At 44.8% G+C, this 24,186-nt stretch overlaps 1 protein-coding gene across 2 annotated transcripts in view; it reads right to left on the bottom strand.

The window, feature by feature from the left end:
* The window catches only part of DOCK4 (dedicator of cytokinesis 4), a 529,522-nt gene that overhangs the window by 374,061 nt on the left and 131,275 nt on the right, over positions 1-24,186 (bottom strand). For both annotated transcript variants that reach the window (XM_082254719.1, XM_082254720.1), the window contains exon 2: positions 3,147-3,230. In XM_082254719.1, the coding sequence (XP_082110845.1) occupies positions 3,147-3,230 (84 nt within the window). The remainder of the gene's footprint in view (positions 1-3,146; positions 3,231-24,186) is intronic.

The following is a 24,186-nucleotide window of genomic DNA, read 5'->3' as shown; positions in this document are numbered from 1 at the left end:
CGTGCAAAATTATTCAGCCCCTTTATTTTCAGTGCAGCAAACTCTCTCCAGAAGTTCAGTGAAGATCTCTGAATGATCCAATGTTGACCTAAATGACTAATGATGATAAATAGAATCCACCTGTGTGTAATCAAGTCTCTGTATAAATGCACCTGCACTGTGATAGTCTCAGAGGTCTGTTTAAAGCGCAGAGAGCCTCATGAAGAACAAGGAACACACCAGGCAGGTCCGAGATACTGTTGTGGAGAAGTTTAAAGCCGTATTTGGATACAAAAAGATTTCCCAGGCTTTAAACATCCCAAGGAGCACTGTGCAAGCGATAATATTGAAATGGAAGGAGTATCAGACCACTGCAAATCTACGAAGACCTGGCCGTCCCTCTAAACTTTCAGCTCATACAAGGAGAAAACTGATCAGAGATGCAGCCAAGAGGCCCATGATCACTCTGGATGAACCGCAGAGATCTACAGCTGAGGTGGGAGACTCTGTCCATAGGACAACAATCAGTCGTATACTGCACAAATCTGGCCTTTATGGAAGAGTGGAAAGAAGAAAGCCATTTCTTAAAGATATCCATAAAAAGTGTCATTTAAAGTTTGCCACAAGCCACCTGGGAGACACACCAAACATGTGGAAGAAGGTGCTCTGGTCAGATGAAACCAAAATCAAACTTTTAGGCAACAATGCAAAACGTTATGTTTGGCGAAGAAGCAACACAGCTCATCACCCTGAACACACCATCTCCACTGTCAAACATGGTGGTGGCAGCATCAAGGTTTGGGCCTGCTTTTCTTCAGCAGGGACAGGGAAGATGGTAAAAATTGATGGGAAGATGGATGGAGCCAAATACAGGACCATTCTGGAAGAAAAGCTGATGGAGTCTGCAAAAGACCTGAGACTGGGACGGAGATTTGTCTTCCAACAAGACAATGATCCAAAACATAAAGCAAAATCTACAATGGAATGGTTCACAAATAAACATATCCAGGTGTTAGAATGGCCAAGTCAAAGTCCAGACCTGAATCCAATCAAGAATCTGTGGAAAGAACTGAAAACTGGTGTTCACAAACGCTCTCCATCCAACCTCACTGAGCTCGAGCTGTTTTGCAAGGAGGAATGGGCAAAATTTCAGTCTCTCGATGTGCAAAACTGATAGAGACATACCCCAAGTGACTTACAGCTGTAATCGCAGCAAAAGGTGGCGCTACAAAGTATTAACTTAAGGGGGCGGAATAAATTTTGCACGCCCAATTTTTCAGTTTTTTTATTTGTTAAAGTTTGAAATATCCAATACATTTCATTCCACTTCATGATTGTGTCCCACTTGTTGTTGATTCTTCACAAAAAATTACAGTTTTATATCTTTATGTTTGAGGCCTGAAATGTGGCAAAAGGTTGAAAAGTTCATGGGGGCCGAATACTTTCGCAAGGCACTGCAGCAGACTTTGATCAGGGTGTGGGTGTATTTAATTTATTACTCCGAATGGATCATAACGGTGAAAATGTATCCCACACTCATGATCCTGGGGATAGGCAGGTAGTCTGGTGTGCTTATTCTTAAAGGGGCTTCCAGATTTCTGACATTCCTTTCGCGGGACACGATGTGGGGAAAAAGGTCCTTGTCCCTCAACAATGGGACAAAATGCCTTGCAAGGGGAAAGGGCATGGCCACCTCTCTTCTCATGTTAACCACTTGCCGACTGCCTAACGCCGATCTACGTCGGCAGTCAGCCCCTCACAGGCAAAGTGACGTAGGGCTATGTCACTAGCTTGTGAGGGTCTAGGGAGCGAGCGCGCGCTCCCGCTCGCGCGTGGTCACGGACCCCCCCGCGCGTGTGACCAGCGGACCCGATGTCCGCCGGTCACTCGGCGATCGGCGAGGGGAGAGGGAGAATGTCAGGCAGCTTGTGTAAACAAGCTGCCTGTCATTCTTCTCGCTGTAAAGACACTGATCAAACGGATCTAGTATGTAGATCCGTTGATCAGTGTCCTTACAGCTCAAGCCACAGCCAATCACAGTAGAAAGCACGCCCCTAGGGATACACACAGCCCCTCCCTTCCAAATAAAGTTAACCCCTTCACAACCAGTGTATTTTTACAGTAACAGTGCATATGTATAGCACTGATTACTGTAGAAATGTCACTGGTAACCCCAAAAGTGTCACAAATGTCAGTCAAGGGTCCGATCTGTCCGCCCCAATGTCGCAGTACCGCAAAAAAAAAAAAATCGCAGATCGCCGCCATTACGCGTTAAAAAAAAAAAAACAACAAAAATGACAAAAATCTTTCCCTTTGTTAGTAAACGCGATAACTTTTGCGCAAACCAATCAAAATACGCTTTTTGCGATTTTTTTTACCAAACATATGTAGCATAAAACAAATTGGCCGAAAATTTTAAAAAATTTTGATTTTTACTTTTTTTGGGGGGGAATTTCATATAAAAAAATGTGAAAAATATTGTTATTTTTGCAAAATTGACGCTCTTTTTTTGTTTATAGCGCGTGATCAAAAAATCGCACAGGTGATCAAATGCCACCAAAAGAAAGCTCTGTTTGTGGGAAAAAAAGGACGTCAAATTCGTTTAGGTACAGCATCGCACAACCGCGCAATTGTCCGTTAAAGTCACGCAGTGCCGAATCACAATATACCCCCTGGTTAGGAAGGGGGTAAAATCTTCCGGGGCTTAAGTGGTTAAAAGGTACATGGGCCTGGTGTAGTTCAGAAGGAACATGGGAACACACTCACTGCTCTGTTTTTTCAGGCCACCCAGAATGCCTGGGTTGAATTTTTTTGCAAAAACCCATGCCATTTTTTCCTTTTTTTGTATACGGTCTCTTTAAAAAATGATGGGAGGGAAATGGTGCATGATTTCCCCTGGTGTTCAAACCAGACTCCACAGCCTGTGTAGTGAGTAAATGGATGTAAGCACACAAATGCTCCCACCCTGCTGAACCACAGCAAGACACATGCCTGTCAATTTTAGGAGGTTACCTTAACCTTGGTCTCTCCAACTAGATTACATTTTTTTTTTATTTGAGCCTAAAACTATAAAAGTCCCAAGATATAAACCTTAAAACAAATGGTCAGAAATTGCAGCTGCCCCACTCTGAGTGATTCTTTTAGATTATTAAATGAATAAACCTTACCTTCACATTTTTCTAATATTTGAACTGTGTCCCCAATCTCCAGTGTTAAGCCATGTGGATTTGTTCCGCGAAAGCTTGCAATCACTAAAAAGAAAACAAACATTTATTATTCTTCAATAATTTCTCAAATAAAACAAAATATAGGCAGAAAAAAAAATATATATATTTTAATTTCCAATGATTTCCACCAGTGTTAAGAGGTCAGTACATCCTCTGGAATTTCCATTTCCACTACGTCCCACAACACAGTCATCCTACTACACCTCGGTAAAATAAAATAAGTGAAAGGTAAAACAATCCTGCCAGAGTCTAGAAGAGAATTTGCCAGCACCAAACCACATTCAATTTATTAGCATTTGGTGGATTAATCTTTTAGCTCTTACATTATAGCTTAAAGCAGGCTTAAAGTCTGGTGGAGATGAACATCCATCACCTGCTTCTTATATTTCTGGTCCCTTGGTTGTGTCTTTATTGTGGAGTTAGCAGTAGAATCACTGACCTTATAGACCTGGGTACTATTTTTGGGATTTAATGGCTGCAGGCAATGTGGAGTCAATTTCTGACTTTAAGTTTGGGTTAAAACCGTTCTTTGAACACTTCCAATTGTATATTTAAAAGGCCAAAAATAGCCCAAAATGAGAAAAGCTTATTGTTATGGTTTGTAACTTTACCAGAAAAGCCTTTACATTGCACCTTGCTGGCCACTTACCAGCCATGCACTGCCCTAGAACCAGGGCCGGACTGGCCTACTGGGAAATTTCCCGGTAGGCCGGCAAGTCGCCCTGCCCTCGGGCTGACCGAACGTCATCGGCGAGCGGCCCGACATGTACACTGCACATGCGCCACCACAGCTCAGGAAAGCCCTACGTACTCGGCCAATCGGCACTCGCGCAATGATGTGTGGCGCTGGGCGGCAACATTTTTAAATATAAGGAGCCCCGGGGATAGGTAAGTAAGCCCCCTGTTCAGCCTCTGCATCTCCTGCCCCATGCCTGCAGCCTCTGCATCTCCTGCACCATGCCCTCAGCCCTGCATCTCCTGCACCATGCCTGCAGCCCCTGCATCTGCTGCAGCCCCTGCATCATGCCCGCAGCCTCTGCATCTCCTGTACCGTGTCTGCAGCCTCTGCATCTCTTGTACAGAGCCCGCAGCCTCTGCATCTCTTGTACAGAGCCCGCAGCCTCTGCATCTCCTGCACCAGGCTCTCAGCCCTGCATCTCCTGCACCAGGCCCTCAGCCATCCATCTCCTGCACCAGGCCCTCAGCCCTCCATCTCCTGCACCAGGCCCTCAGCCCTCCATCTCCTGCACCAGGCCCTCAGCCCTGCATCTCCTGCACCAGGACCTCAGCCCTGCATCTCCTGCACCAGACCCTCAGCCTAGCATCTCCTGCACCATGCCCGCAGCCCAGCATCTCCTGCACCATGCCCGCAGCCCAGCATCTCCTGCACCATGCCCACAGCCCTGCCTCTCCTGCACCGTGTCTACAGCCCCTGTATCTCTTGTACCATGCCTGCAGCCCTGCATCTCCTGCACCATGCCCTCAGCCGTGTATCTCCTGCACAATGCCCTCAGCCCTGCCTCTCCTGCACCATGCCGGCAGCCCCTGTATCATGCCCACACCCCCTCCATATAATGCACCATGTCCGCAGCCTCTTCATCTCTTGCACCATGTCCACAAGTTATTCCTCTCCTGTATAATGCCCGCAGCCTCTGCAGCTCCTGTATCATGTCTGTCCCTCGGACATCTCCTGTACCATGCCCACACAGCCTATGACCACCTCCTGTACCATGTTGGCACTTTTAACCGGAACTTGATAAAAAAAATTATATATATATATATATATATATATATATATATATAAAGCCCTATATGCTTTCATATCGGTCTTATCTATAATACACTCTTCAAACGTGCTTTAAAATGCATGGTTTTCCCTTTTACAAGAAAATAATGACGTTATGCTGTTGGGCTGGTAGAATAATGCTATGGGGCTGGTATGAAATTATTTCCAGGGCTAAATTTTATTCCCAGTCCGGCCCTGCCTAGAACTTGTATAGTAAGCAGACTTGACTCTCAATTGGATGCACGTTTAGATCTTCTCATTTATAGGGGTCTTTAGGTACATAGAACATTGAAATAACGGAATTTTTGTAAAATCTTACCTGTAAAATTCCTTTCTCTGAGTCCTCCGACAGTCGCCGCCTCTTCATATTCGTCACATATGGGGTATTAGACTTTGCTCCGAAGGAGTAGCTAGGCAACAGAATATGTTAACAATAAAGCTTTTAACATATCCCACCCTCAAGGGGTGGTCCCCTCAGTCAATACCCTCCTACTTCCTGCAACCATATCTCAGTTTTAGTGGAATAGCAGTAGAGTATACAACCAAACCCCAAAAGAGGGGCGGGGGCGGCGACTGTCGGAGGACTCAGAGAAAGGAATTTTACAGGTAAGATTTTACAAAAATTCCGTTTTCTCTTACGTCCTCCGACAGTCGCCGCCTCTTCATATTCGTCACATATGGGGACGTCCCAAAGCAGTGCAAACATGAGGGGTGGGAAACGCATCCGCGCCGAAAGGCAACGCAGTCTCCGCATCAAAGAAAGGAACCTTACCAAAGGAAGGAAACCAGCTGGGCAACAGCAAAAAACAAGTGCTCAACAGGAGCAACAACCCAGGAAAAGACAAAAAAACAGGGGATACAAAACTTATCCCAACAGCCAGGAGTCCCCAACAAGGGACCCTAGGGAACAGCCGCACTAAGAACCTTGCGGCCAAAGGAAGCATCCGCCGATGCCTGAACATCTACTTTGTAGAATTTTGTGAAAGTGTGCACGGTCGACCAAGTCGCCGCCTTACACACCTGGGCTACAGAAGCCCCATGACGACAGGCCCAAGACGTACTCAGAGATCTAGTAGAGTGCGCCTTCACAGGCACAGGGGGAACCTTCCCCTGCAAAGCATAGGCCTGTACAATGGTCTGCCTGATCCATTTGGCGATGGTAGAGGCCGAAGCCGCCATGCCCTTCCGAGGACCCTCTGGAAGAACAAACAAGGAGTCCGTCTTTCGAAAAGACTCAGTCGATTTAAGGTAAACCCTTATCGCCCGAACAACATCCAGAGAATGCAATCTCACCTCCTTTGGATGTTTAGGCTTCGCGCACAACGAAGGCAAGACAATATCCTCATTAAGATGGAATTCCGAAACTCGTTTCGGAAGAAACGAAGGATTAGGTCGCAAGACCACCTTATCCAAATGAATAACCAGGTACGGAGACTTGCAGGACAAAGCCGCCAGCTCCGACACTCTGCGAGCCGAAGTGATCGCCACCAAAAAAGCGACCTTTTTGGACAACATAGACAACGAGATCTCCCTGATCTGTTCAAAAGGAGCACGTTGTAACACAGATAGAACGAGATTCAAGTCCCAAGGGGGCAGAGGATCCCGCCTAGGGGGAACCAGATGCCGCACACCCTGAACAAAGGTGCCAACCAAGGAGTTGGAAGCCACGGGACGTTGAAACAGAACGGCCAGTGCAGACACCTGACCCTTTATCGTAGCCAGCGCCAAACGCTGATCAACACCCGTTTGAAGGAAAGACAGCACACGGGAAACCGAGTACGTGCGGGGTGAAAACCCCCTGGACTCACACCAGGCAAAATAGGCCTTCCAAGTACGGTAATAAACCTTCCCTGAGGAAGACTTCCTCGCGTTGATTAAAGTATGAACGACCTCTGGAGAGAGACCCCTCTCCTTCAGGACCTCGGTCTCAACAGCCAGGCCGTCAAAGCCAGCGACTGTAAAGCAGGATGGTATATCGGTCCTTGAGACAGTAGATCGTCTCGAAGAGGCAGACGCCACGGGGCGTCGACCGCCAGATTCACGAGGTCTGCGTACCAGGACCGGCGAGGCCAGTCCGGTGCCACAAGAATCACCGTGCTGCGTTCCGAGTGTAACCTGCGAAGGAACCTGGACAGCAACTGAATCGGTGGAAACGCGTACATCAGCCTGTACTGATGCCACGGGGCCACTAACGCGTCCGACGCGTCTGCCCGAGGGTCGCGCGTCCTTGCCACGAACCTCTTCACCTTGTTGTTGAGACGAGACGCGAACAGGTCCACATCTGGAAGACCCCACTTCGCGCACAACATCAGGAAGACAGCCGGGTGGAGAGACCATTCCCCCTGATCCAGGGTCTGGCGACTCAGATAGTCCGCCTGCCAGTTCTCCACCCCCGGAATGTGAACCGCCGTTATCGCCGGGACATGAGTCTCGGCCCAAGACAGAATGTCGGCCACTTCTCGAGCCGCTCGGGCACTCCTGGTGCCCCCTTGGTGGTTGATGTAGGCTACCGCCGTGGCATTGTCCGTCTGCACCCGAACCGGGCAGCCCTGCAGCCGGTCCGTCCAGCGATGAAGACAGAGACTTATCGCACGCAATTCCAGAATGTTGATCGGAAGGGATGACTCCCCCTCCGACCAAGTCCCCTGGGCGGACAGAACGCCCAGAACTCCACCCCAGCCCGACAGGCTGGCATCCGTGGTGATTACCGTCCACGAGATCGGACGAAACGACTTGCCCCCGGACACCAACGGGGACTGGAGCCACCACAGAAGGTTTCCTCTGGTGCGATGACTCAACGAGATTTGAAGATCCAGAGATTGAGGTCGCCCGTCCCACCTGGACAGGATCTCCGCTTGGAGACCCCGCGTGTGAAACTGGGCGAATGGAATCGCCTCGAAGGCCGAGACCATCAATCCCAGACATCTCATACACGTCCGCAGAGACGAGTGCGGAACGTCCCTGAGGGACCTGACTTCCTCCTGGAGAGTCCTGAGTTCGTCTTCCGGCAGGAAGACCTTCGCCTGCACTGAGTCCAGAATCATTCCCAGATAGGGAAGACGAACCGACGGACTCAGTGTCGACTTTAGAACATTTATCGTCCAACCAAACTCCTGCAGAGTTTGCATCGTGACAGACAGGTCCTTCTCCAGACCCTGGCTGGTCGCAGACCGAACCAGAATGTCGTCCAGATACCCCAGGACAGAAACGCCCTGGGCCCTCAATAATGCCAGAACCGGTGCAAGCACCTTGGTGAAGACCCGCGGAGCCGAGGCGAGACCAAAGGGCAACGCCACGAACTGGTAGTGATCCTCCGCAATGGCAAATCGAAGGTATCTCTGGTGACCCTCGAAAATGGGGATGTGAAGATACGCATCCTTCAAATCGATGGAGGCCATGAATTCCCCCGGAACCAGGGCAGCCACCACCGACCGCAGGGATTCCATGCGGAACTTGCGAACCCGCACAGAGCGGTTCAGAGCCTTCAAGTCCAGAATTGGACGAACCTTGCCCTCCTTTCTGGGCACGGTGAACAGATTGGAATAAACCCCCCGAAACCTGTCCCGATGAGGCACCGGAACCACCACTCCCTGAGCCCTCAGGTCCCGTACCGCCAGGTGCAGGTCCCGCAAGCGCTCTGGAGACAGTTGAAGATTTGAGGGAAAAAATCTGCTCTCCGGCCGAGAGAGAAACTCGATCTTGTAACCAGATCGAACGATTTCCTGAACCCATCTGTCCCGCACACGGGCCAACCAGGGCTGAAGAAAACCGAGCAAGCGTCCCCCCACCCCAAAACTGGGTGAGGGCGCCCCTTCAGGCCGAACTGTTATGGGCTGCAGATCCGGATTGGCCGGACTTCTGTTTACCAGACCAGGGCTTCTTCTGAGAGCCTTGACCTTTGAACGGTTTGCCCTTGTAGTGCGGCCGAAAGGCACGAAAGGACCCCTGAGGGGGCCGAAAATTAGCATGCTTCTTCCCAGAAGCCCCCTTAGCCTTGGGGAAATGGGGCAAGAGAGTGCTCTTACCCCCGGTGATCCCCTTAATCAACACATCCAGGGACTCCCCAAAAAGGCGAGACCCATCATAAGGTAGATTGGCTAAGGTCTTACGTGAAGATTGGTCCACCGACCAACATTTTAGCCAAACCAGGCGGCGAGACAACACCGCCACGCTGTGCACACGTGCAGCCAACGGAACCAGGTCCAGGTCCGCATCACACAGATACATGACACCCTGGTGGATTTGATCCACCATATCCAGGGTCGCCGGCGAGGCCGAGTCGGCCACTAGGACGCGCCTAAGCATCTGCGTCCAACTTGCGATCGCCTGGGCCGCCATGAGAGAAGCAAACAGAGCCTTAAGCATAGAACCCGTAACAGAATAAGTATGACGGGCAAGAGACTCCAGTCTCCTATCCGTGGCATCACGGAACACAGGGGAATCCTCTGCAGGAATCGCAGTGGCTTTGTTCAAAACCGCAATTGCGTGATCCACTGGGGGAGGCACACACCACCTTTCATCAGTGGAAGGCGAAAAAGGATAACGCAGCTTGAATCTACTTGGTACCGCAAAAGGTTTGCGCAGATTGCGCCATTGATCCTTAACAGCGCGCTGAAAATCATCATTGCAGGGAAAAACCTGCGGCGTCCTGCATTTTCTCTGTGTCCCATAAGCCGCCAAGGCAGCGGGGGGACACACTTCGTCCTGCAAACGCAGCGTTTGCTTAATGGAAGCAATCAACTCATCCATGATTGCAAGCTCTTCAGGCGAGCCAGGGGGAGAATTATCAACCCCCTCAACTTCAGCCTCCACCTCAGACCCCACTAGATCAAGAGAGGAGCGGGACCCCGATAAGGAGGCCCCCGCCATAACAGCCCCATCACCTTCACCCTCAGAATCAGAGGAAAGAGCAACTCTGGGCCTTTTAGTAGATTGAGCAGCCACCAGCATCTGCACCTGAGCAGCAAGGCCAGCCACAATAGTGGCTAAATCCCCCCCTGGGGGGGAAACAGCGGTCCCCTGGCTTTCCACCAATGCTGTAGGAAATTTGCCCTCCTGAGAATCCATTGCCCCTGTAATGCCAGACAACAAAGGGTTAACTGCCCCTTTTAAGCAAGCGCGGCAAGCGCAGCCCACCGCACCACACTCAAGCACAATAAGACCCCCACAGGGAATATGCAAACTGAACACAGGCAATGGATAGCAAGAACAGAAGGATAAAACCTGAGGAGACCCTCGCCGCTGCTGCTGCCTCGATCGGTGTTCCTGGAAAGAGGAAGTGATGCTGCCAGGGCGCTCTATGTAAGCCTATGGAGGCTACAAGAAAATGGCCGCCATGCATGTAAAACATGCGGCCGGAGCGAGTGTAGGCAAAATGGCGTCGTTTGGCGCCGAAACCGCCGCTCCACAGTGCATTAAAACACACATTACATTCCAAAATCAGAATACATGTCAGATTGCCGCAGCGATCGCTGTATATGCCCAAACATGCCAAAAAAACATGCCCCACAGCACACAGCTTCTCACACTGACCAGTCTGACACACACAGTGTCATACAGCTCCCCCCCCCCCCCCCCCTTGCAGCCCACAGCATGCAGCCGAGAGATAGGGAGACAAGCAGTGTGAATAGAGGCAGGTTACACAGTCCCAGACTGACACCCCCCCAGACAGACAGGTCCCCACATAAATACACTTACCTCACATGGCGTGGGGGACCCGCACAGGCGAACAAGCCGCTGCACATGAGGCAGGGAGAGTCGCATTCAAGACGCACACAATGGGGGTTAAGAAACCGCACAGCGTCCAGTGAGGTAGCCACCTCACCAATCATCCCTGCACCGAACAGGGATGGGTCGTTCACTGTGCCAGGAGCGTTACCTGGCTGAACGCTCGATGGCAGACTGGGAAGCCACTGACCCACGACCTGCGACCAGGGGGATCAGCCCGAGACCCAGTCCGCATGATCCTCTTCATCCGAAGAACTAACTAACGCTGACAAAATAACAGCTAAGTAAAGGTAGAGAGAAAACTCAAACAAAATTTTAAAAAGAAGAAAGAGTCTGGGACAGAAAGTCCCAGCACAGAGAGAGCCAGCCACTCCTGACAAGCTAGACATTAAAACTGAGATATGGTTGCAGGAAGTAGGAGGGTATTGACTGAGGGGACCACCCCTTGAGGGTGGGATATGTTAAAAGCTTTATTGTTAACATATTCTGTTGCCTAGCTACTCCTTCGGAGCAAAGTCTAATACCCCATATGTGACGAATATGAAGAGGCGGCGACTGTCGGAGGACGTAAGAGAAACTAAAATAAAAAAATAAAAAAAACAACCCACACACACACATACATGCATACATACATACATACGACGGCCTTTTAAGTAAAAATATCACAAGATACAATTTTGCTTCACTATGCAGCACTTTGAGGTAGTATAAGTTAAGCATTTGCAAAGATTAAGCTAAAAAACTGAACTAATCCGGACTTCCTTAAATAATTGAAAAAAATAACCATTCTATGCAAAATGTATAACTACAATGTCCTTTGTTTAAAAAGTGAAAATCCTGTCCAAACAATGATATTCAGAAAGTCAGTATTAGCACTTCCTTCATATCAGTGCTCAAAGAGCTCTGGGATCTCCCTAAAGAAATGAGCACTGCTTTATATAAGGCAGGGGGGAGGGAGCACATTCCGCATTCCAGGAAGTACCATTGTACATGCTCTACAAAGTGACATTTTTCAACTAACTGTCTATGACAGGTTTTCTTTAATCAGAAATGCTTTTATTTTGTTGCCTTTGGCAACTATTTCACAACCCAGAGAAATGGGTTTCCTAGTGGAAGGCATGGAGATGTACAGCAAATAGGTAACGTATCAAATCAAGTATTGTAAATACTGTATATGGGTATTGTGTATACACGGGTTAGCACATTTTATTGATTCTAAGTATGTGAATTGTTAAAAAAAAACAAAAAAAAAAAAAAACTCGTGCATCAGAACAGATTTCTAAATTATTACATTCTCTGCAGATCCAACAGATCTAAATGTAAATGGTCAAATATATCAAAAAGTCAGAAGATCAGCAATCCTTATTTAGTAACCTTTGTCATTACTGTGATTGTGACAAGGATAGACAGATTATCCATCACCTGTTAAAGTCCTTAACAGATCTGCCAGCCTCAGTCATCCTTAAAGTGGTTGTAAAGACTGAAGGTTTTTACCTTCATGCATTCTATGCATAACGGAAAAAACCTGCGTGCTGTTACCCCTACAACCCCCCTAATACTTAACTGAGCCACCTCTTGATCCAGCGATGTGCACAAGAATGTCAGCCGTCCCAGGACTCCCTCTCCTCATTGGCTGGGACAGCAGCGGTGCCACTGGCTGTCACTTCTGTCAATCACAGCCAGTGAACCAATGAGGAGAGAGCATAGGGCGGGGCCAAACCACAGCTCTATGTGTCTTATGGACATGGACTCGCTCGGGAGTGAGCACACACCAGTGCCCCATTGCAAGCTGCTTCCTCTGGGGGCACTGGTCGAGGTCTAGGAGCCAATAGCATTGGCAGGGGACTCGAGAAGAGGAGGATCGGGGCTGCTCTGTGCAAAACTATTACACAGAGCAGGTAAGTACGACATGTTTGCTATATGTTTGCTATATCAAGAGGGAACAGCTCCTCTTAAACAGCAGCCTGCAAATTTTTGTGGCCAAAAGAAGCATCCGCTGAGGCCAAAGTATCTACCTCATAGAATTTTGTGAAGGTAAGCACCGACGACCAAGTGGCTGCCTTGCAAACTTGCGATATTGATGCCTGAAGATGGAGGGCCCAAGAAGCACTCAGCACCCGAGTAGAATGCCCCATGACAGGGAAATGTGGAACCTGACATTTAATGGAATAGGCCTGAGTGACCGTCTGTCTGATCCATCTGGAGATGGTAGCCAAAGAAGCGGCCAGCCCTTTTCTTGGCCCGTCCGTAACCACAAAAAGCAAGTCTGACTTCCGAAAAAACTCAATAGCTGCCAGATACACCTAAATTGCACAAACATCCAAGGTATGCAAAGCAAATTCCTTGGGATGAGCCGGCTTGGGACACAAGGAAGGCAACACAATTTCCTCATTCAAATGGAAGTCAGAGAAACTTTGGGCAGGAATGATGGACAGGGACGAAGAACCACTTTATTCCTATGGATGGCCAAATAGGGACTGCGACAGGATAATGCCGTCAATTCTGATACCCTGTGGGCCGAGGTAATAGCCACCACGAATGTCTCCTTCTGGGATAACAGACAATGGAATCTCCCAAATATTCTAAAATGGAGGTTTCTGGAGAACCAAAAGCACTAAATTTAAATTCCATGGTGGCAAGGGAGACCGTACAGGTAGAGCCATATGTTGAACCCCCTGAATGAAGGTACAAACTAAGGGGTCGTTGAAAAATGATTGCCAAGGCAGACACCTGGCCCTGTTTTTTTTTTTTTTTTTTTGGAATGGGTCAGGGACTTATGCATTTTTACGTGCATTGCATTTTGTTGTGTTTGTCCATTGACATGCATTGGTATATCTGATTTGAAGTGACAAGATTCAAGAAAGATAAAAGTACTAACAAGAATTTATTTTATATATCTTTTTGCATTGCATTTACCTGCGTTGGTGTGCATTGCGTTAACATGCAGACAGGTTGGTGTAATTGCATCAACAAGATCTCTCACAATTAGAATTTTTAAGAAAAACAGGAGTTTCCAAACTTCCAGTTCAGGGTCTTCAGCATAAGCATGAAGAAATGGGCAGTTTTGAGGACTAAAAATGCAGTGGTCAACCAAAGAAAGTGCAGCAAATGAAAGATGGCACATGATGACTGCCTATCACAATCAAAAGATGGCCAGTGGCATCATAACCTTAATGGATGACTTGTGGATAAAAGCCATCTCTTCGGCTAGGGAGAAAGGCCAAGCAACTCACCTATGCATTTAAACACACTAGTATGCAGAAAAATGGCAGCAGGTACTCTGGACTCTTGGAGGACCGGAGCGACGGCAAACGTTGTTGCCTAGCAACCAGTTCAAAGGCCCCATTTTTTTTTTTTTCATCTTTTAGTGTACTTGTGAGATCTGAGGACTTTTTGACCCCAGATCTCACAAAAAAAAGGTCCTGTCGCACCTATTTATATTACAAGGAATGTAATAGGAATAAAAATGATCAAAATTTTTTTTTTTTTTAAAAACGGTGTAAAAATAAAAAATAATAAATAAAATAAATAGTAAAAAAAAAAAAAAATGAAAGCGCCCTGTCCCCGTTAGCTTGAGTGCAGAAGCTAACGCATACGGAAACCCCGCCCACATATGTAAACGGTGTTCAAACCACACATGTGAGATAACGCCGCGATGGTTAGAGCAAGAGCAATAATTTGAGCCCTAGACCTCCTCTGTAACTCTAAGATGGTAACCTGTAGAAATTTTTAAACTGTCGCCTATGGGATTTTTAAGTACCAAAGTTTGTCGCCATTCCGTGAGCGTGTGCAATTTTGAAGCATGACATGTTGGGTATCTATTTACTCGGCTTAACATTATCTTTCACATTATGGAAAAAAATTGGGCTAATTTTACTGGATTCTTATTTTTTAATTCAAAAAAATGAATTTCTTTTAAAAAAAATTGTGTTTGGAAGATTATTTTGGCAAAATAGACTTTTATCATGGGACCCTCTGAAATTCATTCACTTTTGCTTTCTTTTCAGGTATTCCCATTGAAGCCTATAGGGCAATAAATGTCATCTTTTAAAACACTGGAATTTTTAATGTTGTTCACTGGAGTGCTGGGCTGTGGAGGGGGTGGGAGTGGCTGGCTCAGGCTCTTAGCAGCTCGGTGAGAGGCTGAGACAGGCTGAGCCAGGTTCCTGAGTGGATTATGACCATGACCATATGGTCGCAATCTTTCCCCAGTCTGGACCTGTTCTGTGACATCAGCCAATAGCGGGCTTCAGCTTTGGCTGTACTTCTCCTTTAAGTCTGAATGAAGGCTAAAAAAGAAGAAAAACGAGCAGCTGAGAAACTAGTAAATCAGACAATACTTATGGATTACTAATCTTTATAAATCTTTTTTTTTTTTTTTCAGTTAGATTGAACACTTTAGGTATGCAAATTATACCAAGCACTGCACCTTTAAATTATTTTATCATTTTATCATTAGCTTTACTATTGTACTCCTTTTCATTTGTATCATTACAGATCATTCTGTGTTTGAAATCATTTGAAGTTAGTGCATACCTTGTTAATCTGCTTTCTATATTTTGTTTTACTTAGTCCCGTGAGATTTTAAATATTAATTGGAAACCAGTACATTGACTTTTAACATCTGGAATCAATACCTGCTGCAGGCCTTTTATTTAACAGCGAGAGTAACATCTGCTACCCATGCAGTGTGCTGCTCTATCTGCCATGCCGTATGGAGGACCTAATCATTGCGCATAGCCACAAGCCCTATTGTGGAGCATCCAGAGTTCGTGTTGCAGCATATGGCTCTTCTGCGCACGTTGGAATACTTTTTGTAGTTGGTTAACAAGCCAGTAGAAAAGGGCGGTGTCATGCCACTCATTACTTCATCATGTTTAACACATCCTTCAACCATAACCGGCTAAGAAGCAGCTGGCATATTCAATGGCTAACAGATGACCGGCTTTATAGGGTAGTGTGTATATTATAATTATATACACACACAAACACTATCTCTCTAACTATATATATATATAATGTGTATGTCATGCTTTCAAAAAGATATATTTTAATTGTTTATCTTTATCAATTTACAAAATGCAAAGTGGGCGAACAGAAGAAAAATTGAAATAGAATCAATACTTGGTGTGACTTCCCTTTGGCTTCAAACCAGCATCAATTCTTACAGTTGCACACTTTGCATACTTGCAGAAAGTCAGGGATTTTGTAAGATTAGAGTCAGCTGTATACTAAGCACGTGCTAATGATCATCAATTTCATATGTAGGTTGAAAAACAGTAATTGACTAAAAAGAAAAAAAAACAGCTGTGTAGGAGGCTTAAGGTTGGGTTCACACTTAAGCAAATTGGATGCGGATTTCCCCACATCCAATTCGCATGACAGGAGAGTGTAACCGGCTCTTAATGGAGCCAGTTAACACAATGCCAGGGTGGCTGTGGACCGCATTTTGAAAGGGTCCTGTGCGTCCTTTGCTCTGAATCAGGTGCAAATTCAGGCAGAAATTCTGACCCAATTCGGTGAACAGGGACACACTGGGCCCACTGCTATGAGCCGCCGCATGTGTGAACCCAGCCTAAAACCCTGTAAGGAACAGCCAAACTCTGCTACTAAGGTGAGGTTGTGGAAGACAGTTTCATGTTACAGGTCATACAGCATGGCAAGACTCAGCACAGCAACAAGACACAAGTTGGTTATACTGCATCAGAAAGATCTCTACCAGGGAAAGATTTCAGAGCAGACTTGGGTTTCAAGATGTTTTAAGAACTAGAGGGCAATATAACGATGAGAGTCTGCGGGCAATAGTGAAGCATGATGGAGGTTCCTTGCAAGTTTGGGTCTGCATTTTTGCAAATGGAGTTGGAGATTTGGTCAGGAGCAATAGTGTCCCTAATGGTGAGAAATACAGGCATCTAGATACTTATCTATCTTCCTATACCATCAGGGAGGCATGTGATTGGCCAAAATAGCTTTCTACAGCAAAAACAAATTTTGGGACAGAAAAAGACGGGGCTTTACGGGCCTGTGGGAGTGGAAGGATCAGAAAGTAGAACCAGTAGTAAAATCAAAAATACATTTTATTGGTTTCTCAAAATATGCATGGATGACCATGCATGTATATTAACGAACAATTACAACATACAATGATTAAAATATAGTGTCACTGTAATTATAGAAACATATCCCATAAGGGTTTAGAAGCAGAAAAAACAAAGCCTGTATAGGTGGAAGGTAGGTCTCAAGCTGGATTCGGTCACGATAGGTCCCCAGCAAGCTGACGCGTTTCGCTTAAGGCTTCCTCAGGGCCTGAGAGACCCTAACAGACCGATGTTTCTATGAGTAACATAAATATAAGTAAATATACAACAATTTATACATTTGATAATACAGGATGTATAACTAGTCTTTGTATATATTTGGTTCTAATTTTATACTGACCCTTTTTAACAGTGACTTGTGTGGGCGGCAGGGCTGTGGCGGTACATATAATGTTCGGAAGATAATATCTCCATATTTACCATACAGAATTTATATAGGTGTCACGTAAAACACTTTTGTATTATATCCGATGTGTTGGATTGTAGTTGTATCATCAAGGTCAAGGCTGTGAATAAGAAAGCCAATAGGTATATATCCAAGTCTGCAACACTGACGCCAATGATTTTCATATAATCTATATTTTATAATTTCATAATTTTATAACCAACCTGCTATAAATAGCTCCAATCTTAGCCTCTTGGGGTGTAATTGCCCCTTAGCAGATAATTGTCCTCTTCCTGGATTGTTTATCCATATATGCAATGACCCTCAGGTACATTCCATCTAGAAATGTGAGTATATATATTATGTATTATTGGCCACATATAACAATCATAAGATCTCCATTCCATGAGATTAATCATTGGATAATGGAGAATATCCTGAAAGTCATATCTGGGTAAACAAAGGGGATACTGAAGGACTAGTTGTTAGTTATGTCAGGAGATTGGAACAAAGCGTATAAATACTCACTTAGTGTCAATATTGCACTCGTTTGAGCCAGGTTTTAGAGACCTCTATGCAGTTTGTAGGGAATGTATCCCCAATCTACTTGTCCTAGGTGGCAGTAGGGTTGACCTAGAGAGGGGTGGGGTACATAAGGGGTTATTATTATAACTATGGTAGAGAGTCAAGATCTGTGAGGACATATATTACATATTGGAAGGGAGGGGGGAGGGGGGGAAAAAGAAAAAAAGAAATGGGGAGGGAAAACAGAAAAAGAAAGGGGGAGAAAGGAGGGGGGGGGAGAAGGGGAAAAAAGGAGGAAAAGGGGGAGAGGGGAGGGAGGAAAAGGGGAAGGGGAAAAGGGGGGGGGGGAAAGGGGGGAAAAAAAAAAAAAAAAGGAGAAGAGGGAGGGAAAGAGTATCCTTATACCTACCTCTCCTCAAACTAAAAGGTGCTCCAGGCAGGGAAAGGACCTATATAGACATATATTTCAGTTAAATGGACCCAGGGTCCTGGGCTGTCCAAGCCCTACAAGATATGGGTAAGGAGCGTAAAATTAGTCATGGTGTTCTTATTCCAAATGTCCAAACAGATGACCAATAATCCCTTCTATTGATATGGAGCCCCTGTCACTTACCTCTGTGTCACCGTACGTATTACCACCTGCCTACCTGTTGTATGTTTTGTCCGGAGTATATATACTCCGGACAAAACATACAACAGGTAGGCAGGTGGTAATACGTACGGTGACACAGAGGTAAGTGACAGGGGCTCCATATCAATAGAAGGGATTATTGGTCATCTGTTTGGACATTTGGAATAAGAACACCATGACTAATTTTACGCTCCTTACCCATATCTTGTAGGGCTTGGACAGCCCAGGACCCTGGGTCCATTTAACTGAAATATATGTCTATATAGGTCCTTTCCCTGCCTGGAGCACCTTTTAGTTTGAGGAGAGGTAGGTATAAGGATACTCTTTCCCTCCCTCTTCTCCTTTTTTTTTTCCCCCCTTTCCCCCCCCCCTTTTCCCCTTCCCCTTTTCCTCCCTCCCCTCTCCCCCTTTTCCTCCTTTTTTCCCCTTCTCCCCCCCCCTCCTTTCTCCCCCTTTCTTTTTCTGTTTTCCCTCCCCATTTCTTTTTTTCTTTTTCCCCCCCTCCCCCCTCCCTTCCAATATGTAATATATGTCCTCACAGATCTTGACTCTCTACCATAGTTATAATAATAACCCCTTATGTACCCCACCCCTCTCTAGGTCAACCCTACTGCCACCTAGGACAAGTAGATTGGGGATACATTCCCTACAAACTGCATAGAGGTCTCTAAAACCTGGCTCAAACGAGTGCAATATTGACACTAAGTGAGTATTTATACGCTTTGTTCCAATCTCCTGACATAACTAACAACTAGTCCTTCAGTATCCCCTTTGTTTACCCAGATATGACTTTCAGGATATTCTCCATTATCCAAGGATTAATCTCATGGAATGGAGATCTTATGATTGTTATATGTGGCCAATAATACATAATATATATACTCACATTTCTAGATGGAATGTACCTGAGGGTCATTGCATATATGGATAAACAATCCAGGAAGAGGACAATTATCTGCTAAGGGGCAATTACACCCCAAGAGGCTAAGATTGGAGCTATTTATAGCAGGTTGGTTATAAAATTATGAAATTATAAAATATAGATTATATGAAAATCATTGGCGTCAGTGTTGCAGACTTGGATATATACCTATTGGCTTTCTTATTCACAGCCTTGACCTTGATGATACAACTACAATCCAACACATCGGATATAATACAAAAGTGTTTTACGTGACACCTATATAAATTCTGTATGGTAAATATGGAGATATTATCTTCCGAACATTATATGTACCGCCACAGCCCTGCCGCCCACACAAGTCACTGTTAAAAAGGGTCAGTATAAAATTAGAACCAAATATATACAAAGACTAGTTATACATCCTGTATTATCAAATGTATAAATTGTTGTATATTTACTTATATTTATGTTACTCATAGAAACATCGGTCTGTTAGGGTCTCTCAGGCCCTGAGGAAGCCTTAAGCGAAACGCGTCGGCTTGCTGGGGACCTATCGTGACCGAATCCAGCTTGAGACCTACCTTCCACCTATACAGGCTTTGTTTTTTCTGCTTCTAAACCCTTATGGGATATGTTTCTATAATTACAGTGACACTATATTTTAATCATTGTATGTTGTAATTGTTCGTTAATATACATGCATGGTCATCCATGCTTGTTTTTTATATTTTGAGAAACCAATAAAATGTATTTTTGATTTTACTACTGGTTCTACTTTCTGATCCTTCCACTCCCACAGGCCCGTAAAGCCCCGTCTTTCTCTGTCCCAAAATTTGTTTTTGAACCTTCAATAGGGGTAAGGGCCAATTTGGCATGGTAACTTTTCTGTCTACAAGCTTTCTACAGCAGGAATGACCCCAAACATACAGAAAATATGATAAAGAAGTCCTGCAAGTGATGGTCTGGGCCCCCACAGAGCCCTGATCTCAACATCGAGTGTCTATGATTATATTAAAAGACAGAAGGGCTTGAGGCAGCCTACATCCACAGAAGATCTGTGGTTAGTTTTCCAAGATGTTTGGAACAACCTACCTACCGTGTACCTTAGAAGAATTGATGGTGTTTAAAAAGGCAAAGGGTGGTCACACCAAATATTGATTGGATTTGGAGTTCTCTTTTGTTCATTTTGGTACTAGATAAACTATTAGCACTTCTATTTCGGAAAACATTCTTAATTTACAGAATTGTTTCACACATGCCTAAAAATTTTGCACAGTTCTGTATATATATATATATATATATATATATATATACACACACACACACAGTAAAGAAAGCAAGCCATGAATAAAGTCAGAAATAAATGACATTTAAAAAAAAAAAAAAAAAAAAAAAAAAAAGTTTTCATTTACCAACTGACAACCTTTAAAAAGTACAAAAACAGAAAAAATGAACTCAATATTTGGTGTGTCCTCCCTTCAGCCATTCACTATTGCTGCTACACACAAACTTAGAAAGTACATTTTATGCTTGTGCTGTTCTGTACATATATTTTCACAATTTTCAACATTGGCATCAACGCTGTTAGCATAGATATGTGCTAGTGACACATCTGGCATACACTTGACAGGCACTACAGAAACTATAAGCACAGCAAGTTTTTTTTTTAGGTTATACTGGGCATATCCTAAAATGTCTTCCTAATTTACTAAAGGTAGATCCATATTCTTTTCCCTGAACTTCATCATTTTCCAGTAAAGATTAAACTCTTTGGTCCCAGAGCTTTTTTCCCCCCTAAACCCTTCATTTAGGAGCTCATAAAGCAGAACTACATTGCATCTGAGCTCCACAAACCAAAAAAGCCATTTATTCATTTTACATTTTAAAAGCAAACTCGCCCATCCATCCATGTCTCTGTGCCTTATTTTGCTAACAAACCACTTCGAAAAAAACCCCTAGCATTTCTGGCTATGGCCATATTGAGTAAGGGCAGATGATTCATGTAACATTTACTTCCTGGATTTCATCTGCTTATAGCTCAGGCATTCAGGCAGAATGGTATGCTTAGAAACAAAAAAGCCTTCCTCCTCCCTGGAAGACTTCTGGGATGTATGACATAATATGCCTAGGCCTGAAAACAAGGAACTAGCTAAAAGAAATAAAAAAAAAAAACAAGTAAATACGATATACTTTGCTACCTATTTACTAATGTTAACAGCATAAGGATTAAGAATAATAATGCTGATTGAGAAAGTGGAGTTCCACTTTAAGCTAGCCATATACCGTGGGCTGAATGAAAGAAATCCAACAGATCTCTCATCCTGTGCTAAATAGCATAGATGGGCAAATCCTCACTGCAGCTACTGTATTCTGACAGTCAGCTGTCAAAATATGTGAACAGTGCTAGCATCTAACTGGATGCAGGTGCTATTCAGCCAACAACTTTCCACCCAGCAACTCAGATTTTTCATTTAAAGTATGTCAGGCAGAGTGGTTTCAACAGGGCTACCTACTGAACTAAATTCTCTCAGTGAATGGCCAGCTTTAGTTTCAGCTTTTAGTGCAGGTTTTAACTTGGTAGCATATCTGGATTAAGTAATGTCTGGGAACATGAAGGAAGTGTTTTTCCAGCACATCACAAAGATGCTCGGATAGATTGACATCTGGAGAATTTGGAGGCCAAGTCAAAACCTTGAACACGTGTTGTTCAAATCATTCTTGAACCATGTTTTCAGTGTGGTAGAGTGTTTTGTCCTGCTGAAAGAGGCCACCGCTATCTGGGAATAGCATTTCCATGTTACCATGTATGTGGTCAGCAACAATGTTTAGGTAGGTGGTACATGTCAAAGTACCATCGCCATGAAGGGCAAAACCCAAGGTTGCTTAACAGAACAATGCCCTGCCTCCACTGGAGATTGCTCAACAGAACAATCACACTGCCTCCACTGGCTTTCCTTCTTGATAAGGCATCTTGGTGCCATCTTTTCACTAGGTAAGCGAAGCACACTCACCTGGCCATGTACACAATGTAAAAGAAAATGTGATTCATCAGACCAGGCCATCTTATTCCATTGCTCTGCGGTCCAGTTCTAATGCTCATGTGCCCAATATAAGTGCTTTTGGCTGTGGGCATGTGTCAGCATGGGTACCCTGACGAGTCTGCAGCTACGTGGCCCTATAAACAATAAAATGTGATGCCCATTTTGTCTGGTTTCAACACATCAACTTCAGGGACAACATGTTTACTTACTGCCCAATATATCCTATCAACTTTGAGGTGCCACTTTAATGAGAAAATCATTCACTTAAAGGGTAACTCCACTTTTGTTGAGAAAAATAACATTCCCGTCTGGGAGATGTACAAGGATTTTAACAGACTTTGTTGCAGATTCCTACCTTTTGTTATTCTGAAGAAATCCCTGTTTGTTAGTCTGTGCCCATGTGGGGCAGTGGTGGGAGTGGTTTCATAATTATTTATCAGCTGTGCACCTGCATGGCTCTAATGGGGAAAGCTGCTGGGCCTGCATCCCTTTAGACGCAATTTCTTTTAGGGAGGGGGGGGTGTTCTGTACACAGAATGTGTACAGAACACCTCCAGGTAGCCATATTGCATTGTACTTTACAGAAAAATGACAGCGACTGCAGATTGAAAAAGAAAGGTAATTCAATTATGTTATTATTCACTATGTTATATAATTATGTTATTAGTCATACTGTTCAATATGACTTGTCTCGCATTCTCTGCATCAAGGTATAAAAAATAAAAAAAATTTGTCAGCTCCCTCTCGAATACATGTCTAAACCCGATCTCAATCCAGCATTTTGCGCAAGAAAAGTGGCGCTGCTCTCTTTCTCTCTCTCTTTACTGGACTCAGTGAGAGCAGCAGGAGCCAGTCAATCAAATCCTGGGATGAGGGAGCAGGAGGCATGGCTGAGCCACACTGTGTATGTCAATGTACCCACAGAGCGCAGCTTGGGATCAAGCCCGCATGTGTGCCACCATAGGAAGCAGCTTCTTATGGTGGCACATGGAGAAGAGGAGTCGTCCATAACGCTGGTGGGAAATCCCAGAGTGAGAAGGAACTGGGCTGCTCTGTGCATAACCATTGCACAGAGCAGGCAAGTATAACATGACTATTTAAAAAAAAAAAAAAACTTTACAATCACTTTCAGGCCTAGCATTATTTTTTAACCACTTAAGCCCCGGAAGATTTTACCCCCTTCCTGACCAGGGCCTACTTTGCGATTCGGCACTGCGTGACTTTAACGGACAATTGCGCGGTCGTGCGACGCTGTACCTAAACGAATTTGACGTCCTTTTTTTCCCACAAACAGAGCTTTCTTTTGGTGGTATTTGATCGCCTGTGCGATTTTTTGATCATGCGCTATAAACAAAAAAAGAGCGTCAATTTTGCAAAAATAGCAATATTTTTCACATTTTTTTTATATCAAATTCCCCAAAAAAAAATGTAAGAATAAAATTTTTTTAACATTTTCGGTCAATTTGTTTTATGCTACCTATGTTTGGTAAAAAAAAAAAAAAAAAAAAAATCGCAAAAAGCGTATTTTGATAGGTTTGCGCAAAAGTTATCGCGTTTACTAACAAAGGGAAAGATTTTTGTCATTTTTGTTGTTTTTTTTTTTAACGCGTAATGGCGGCGATCTGTGATTTTTTTGCGGTACTGCGATGGACAGATCGGACCCTTGACTGACATTTTTGACACTTTTGGGTTACCAGTGACATTACTGCAGTAATCAGTGCTATACATATGCACTGTTACTGCAAAATGACAGTGGTAGTGAAGGGGTTAACTTTATTTGAGAGGGAGGGGCTGTGTGTGTCCCTAGGGGCGTGATTCTAACTGTGATTGGCTGTGGGTTGAGCTGTAGAAACAGTGATCAACGGTCCTACATAGTAGAACCG

This window comes from Pelophylax lessonae, assembly GCF_965119305.1.
Source record: "Pelophylax lessonae genome assembly, chromosome: 4".
Classification (NCBI taxonomy): domain Eukaryota; kingdom Metazoa; phylum Chordata; class Amphibia; order Anura; family Ranidae; genus Pelophylax; species Pelophylax lessonae.
The sequence above is the reverse complement of the archived record's forward strand: the minus strand, read 5'-3'. Positions and strand labels throughout refer to the sequence as shown.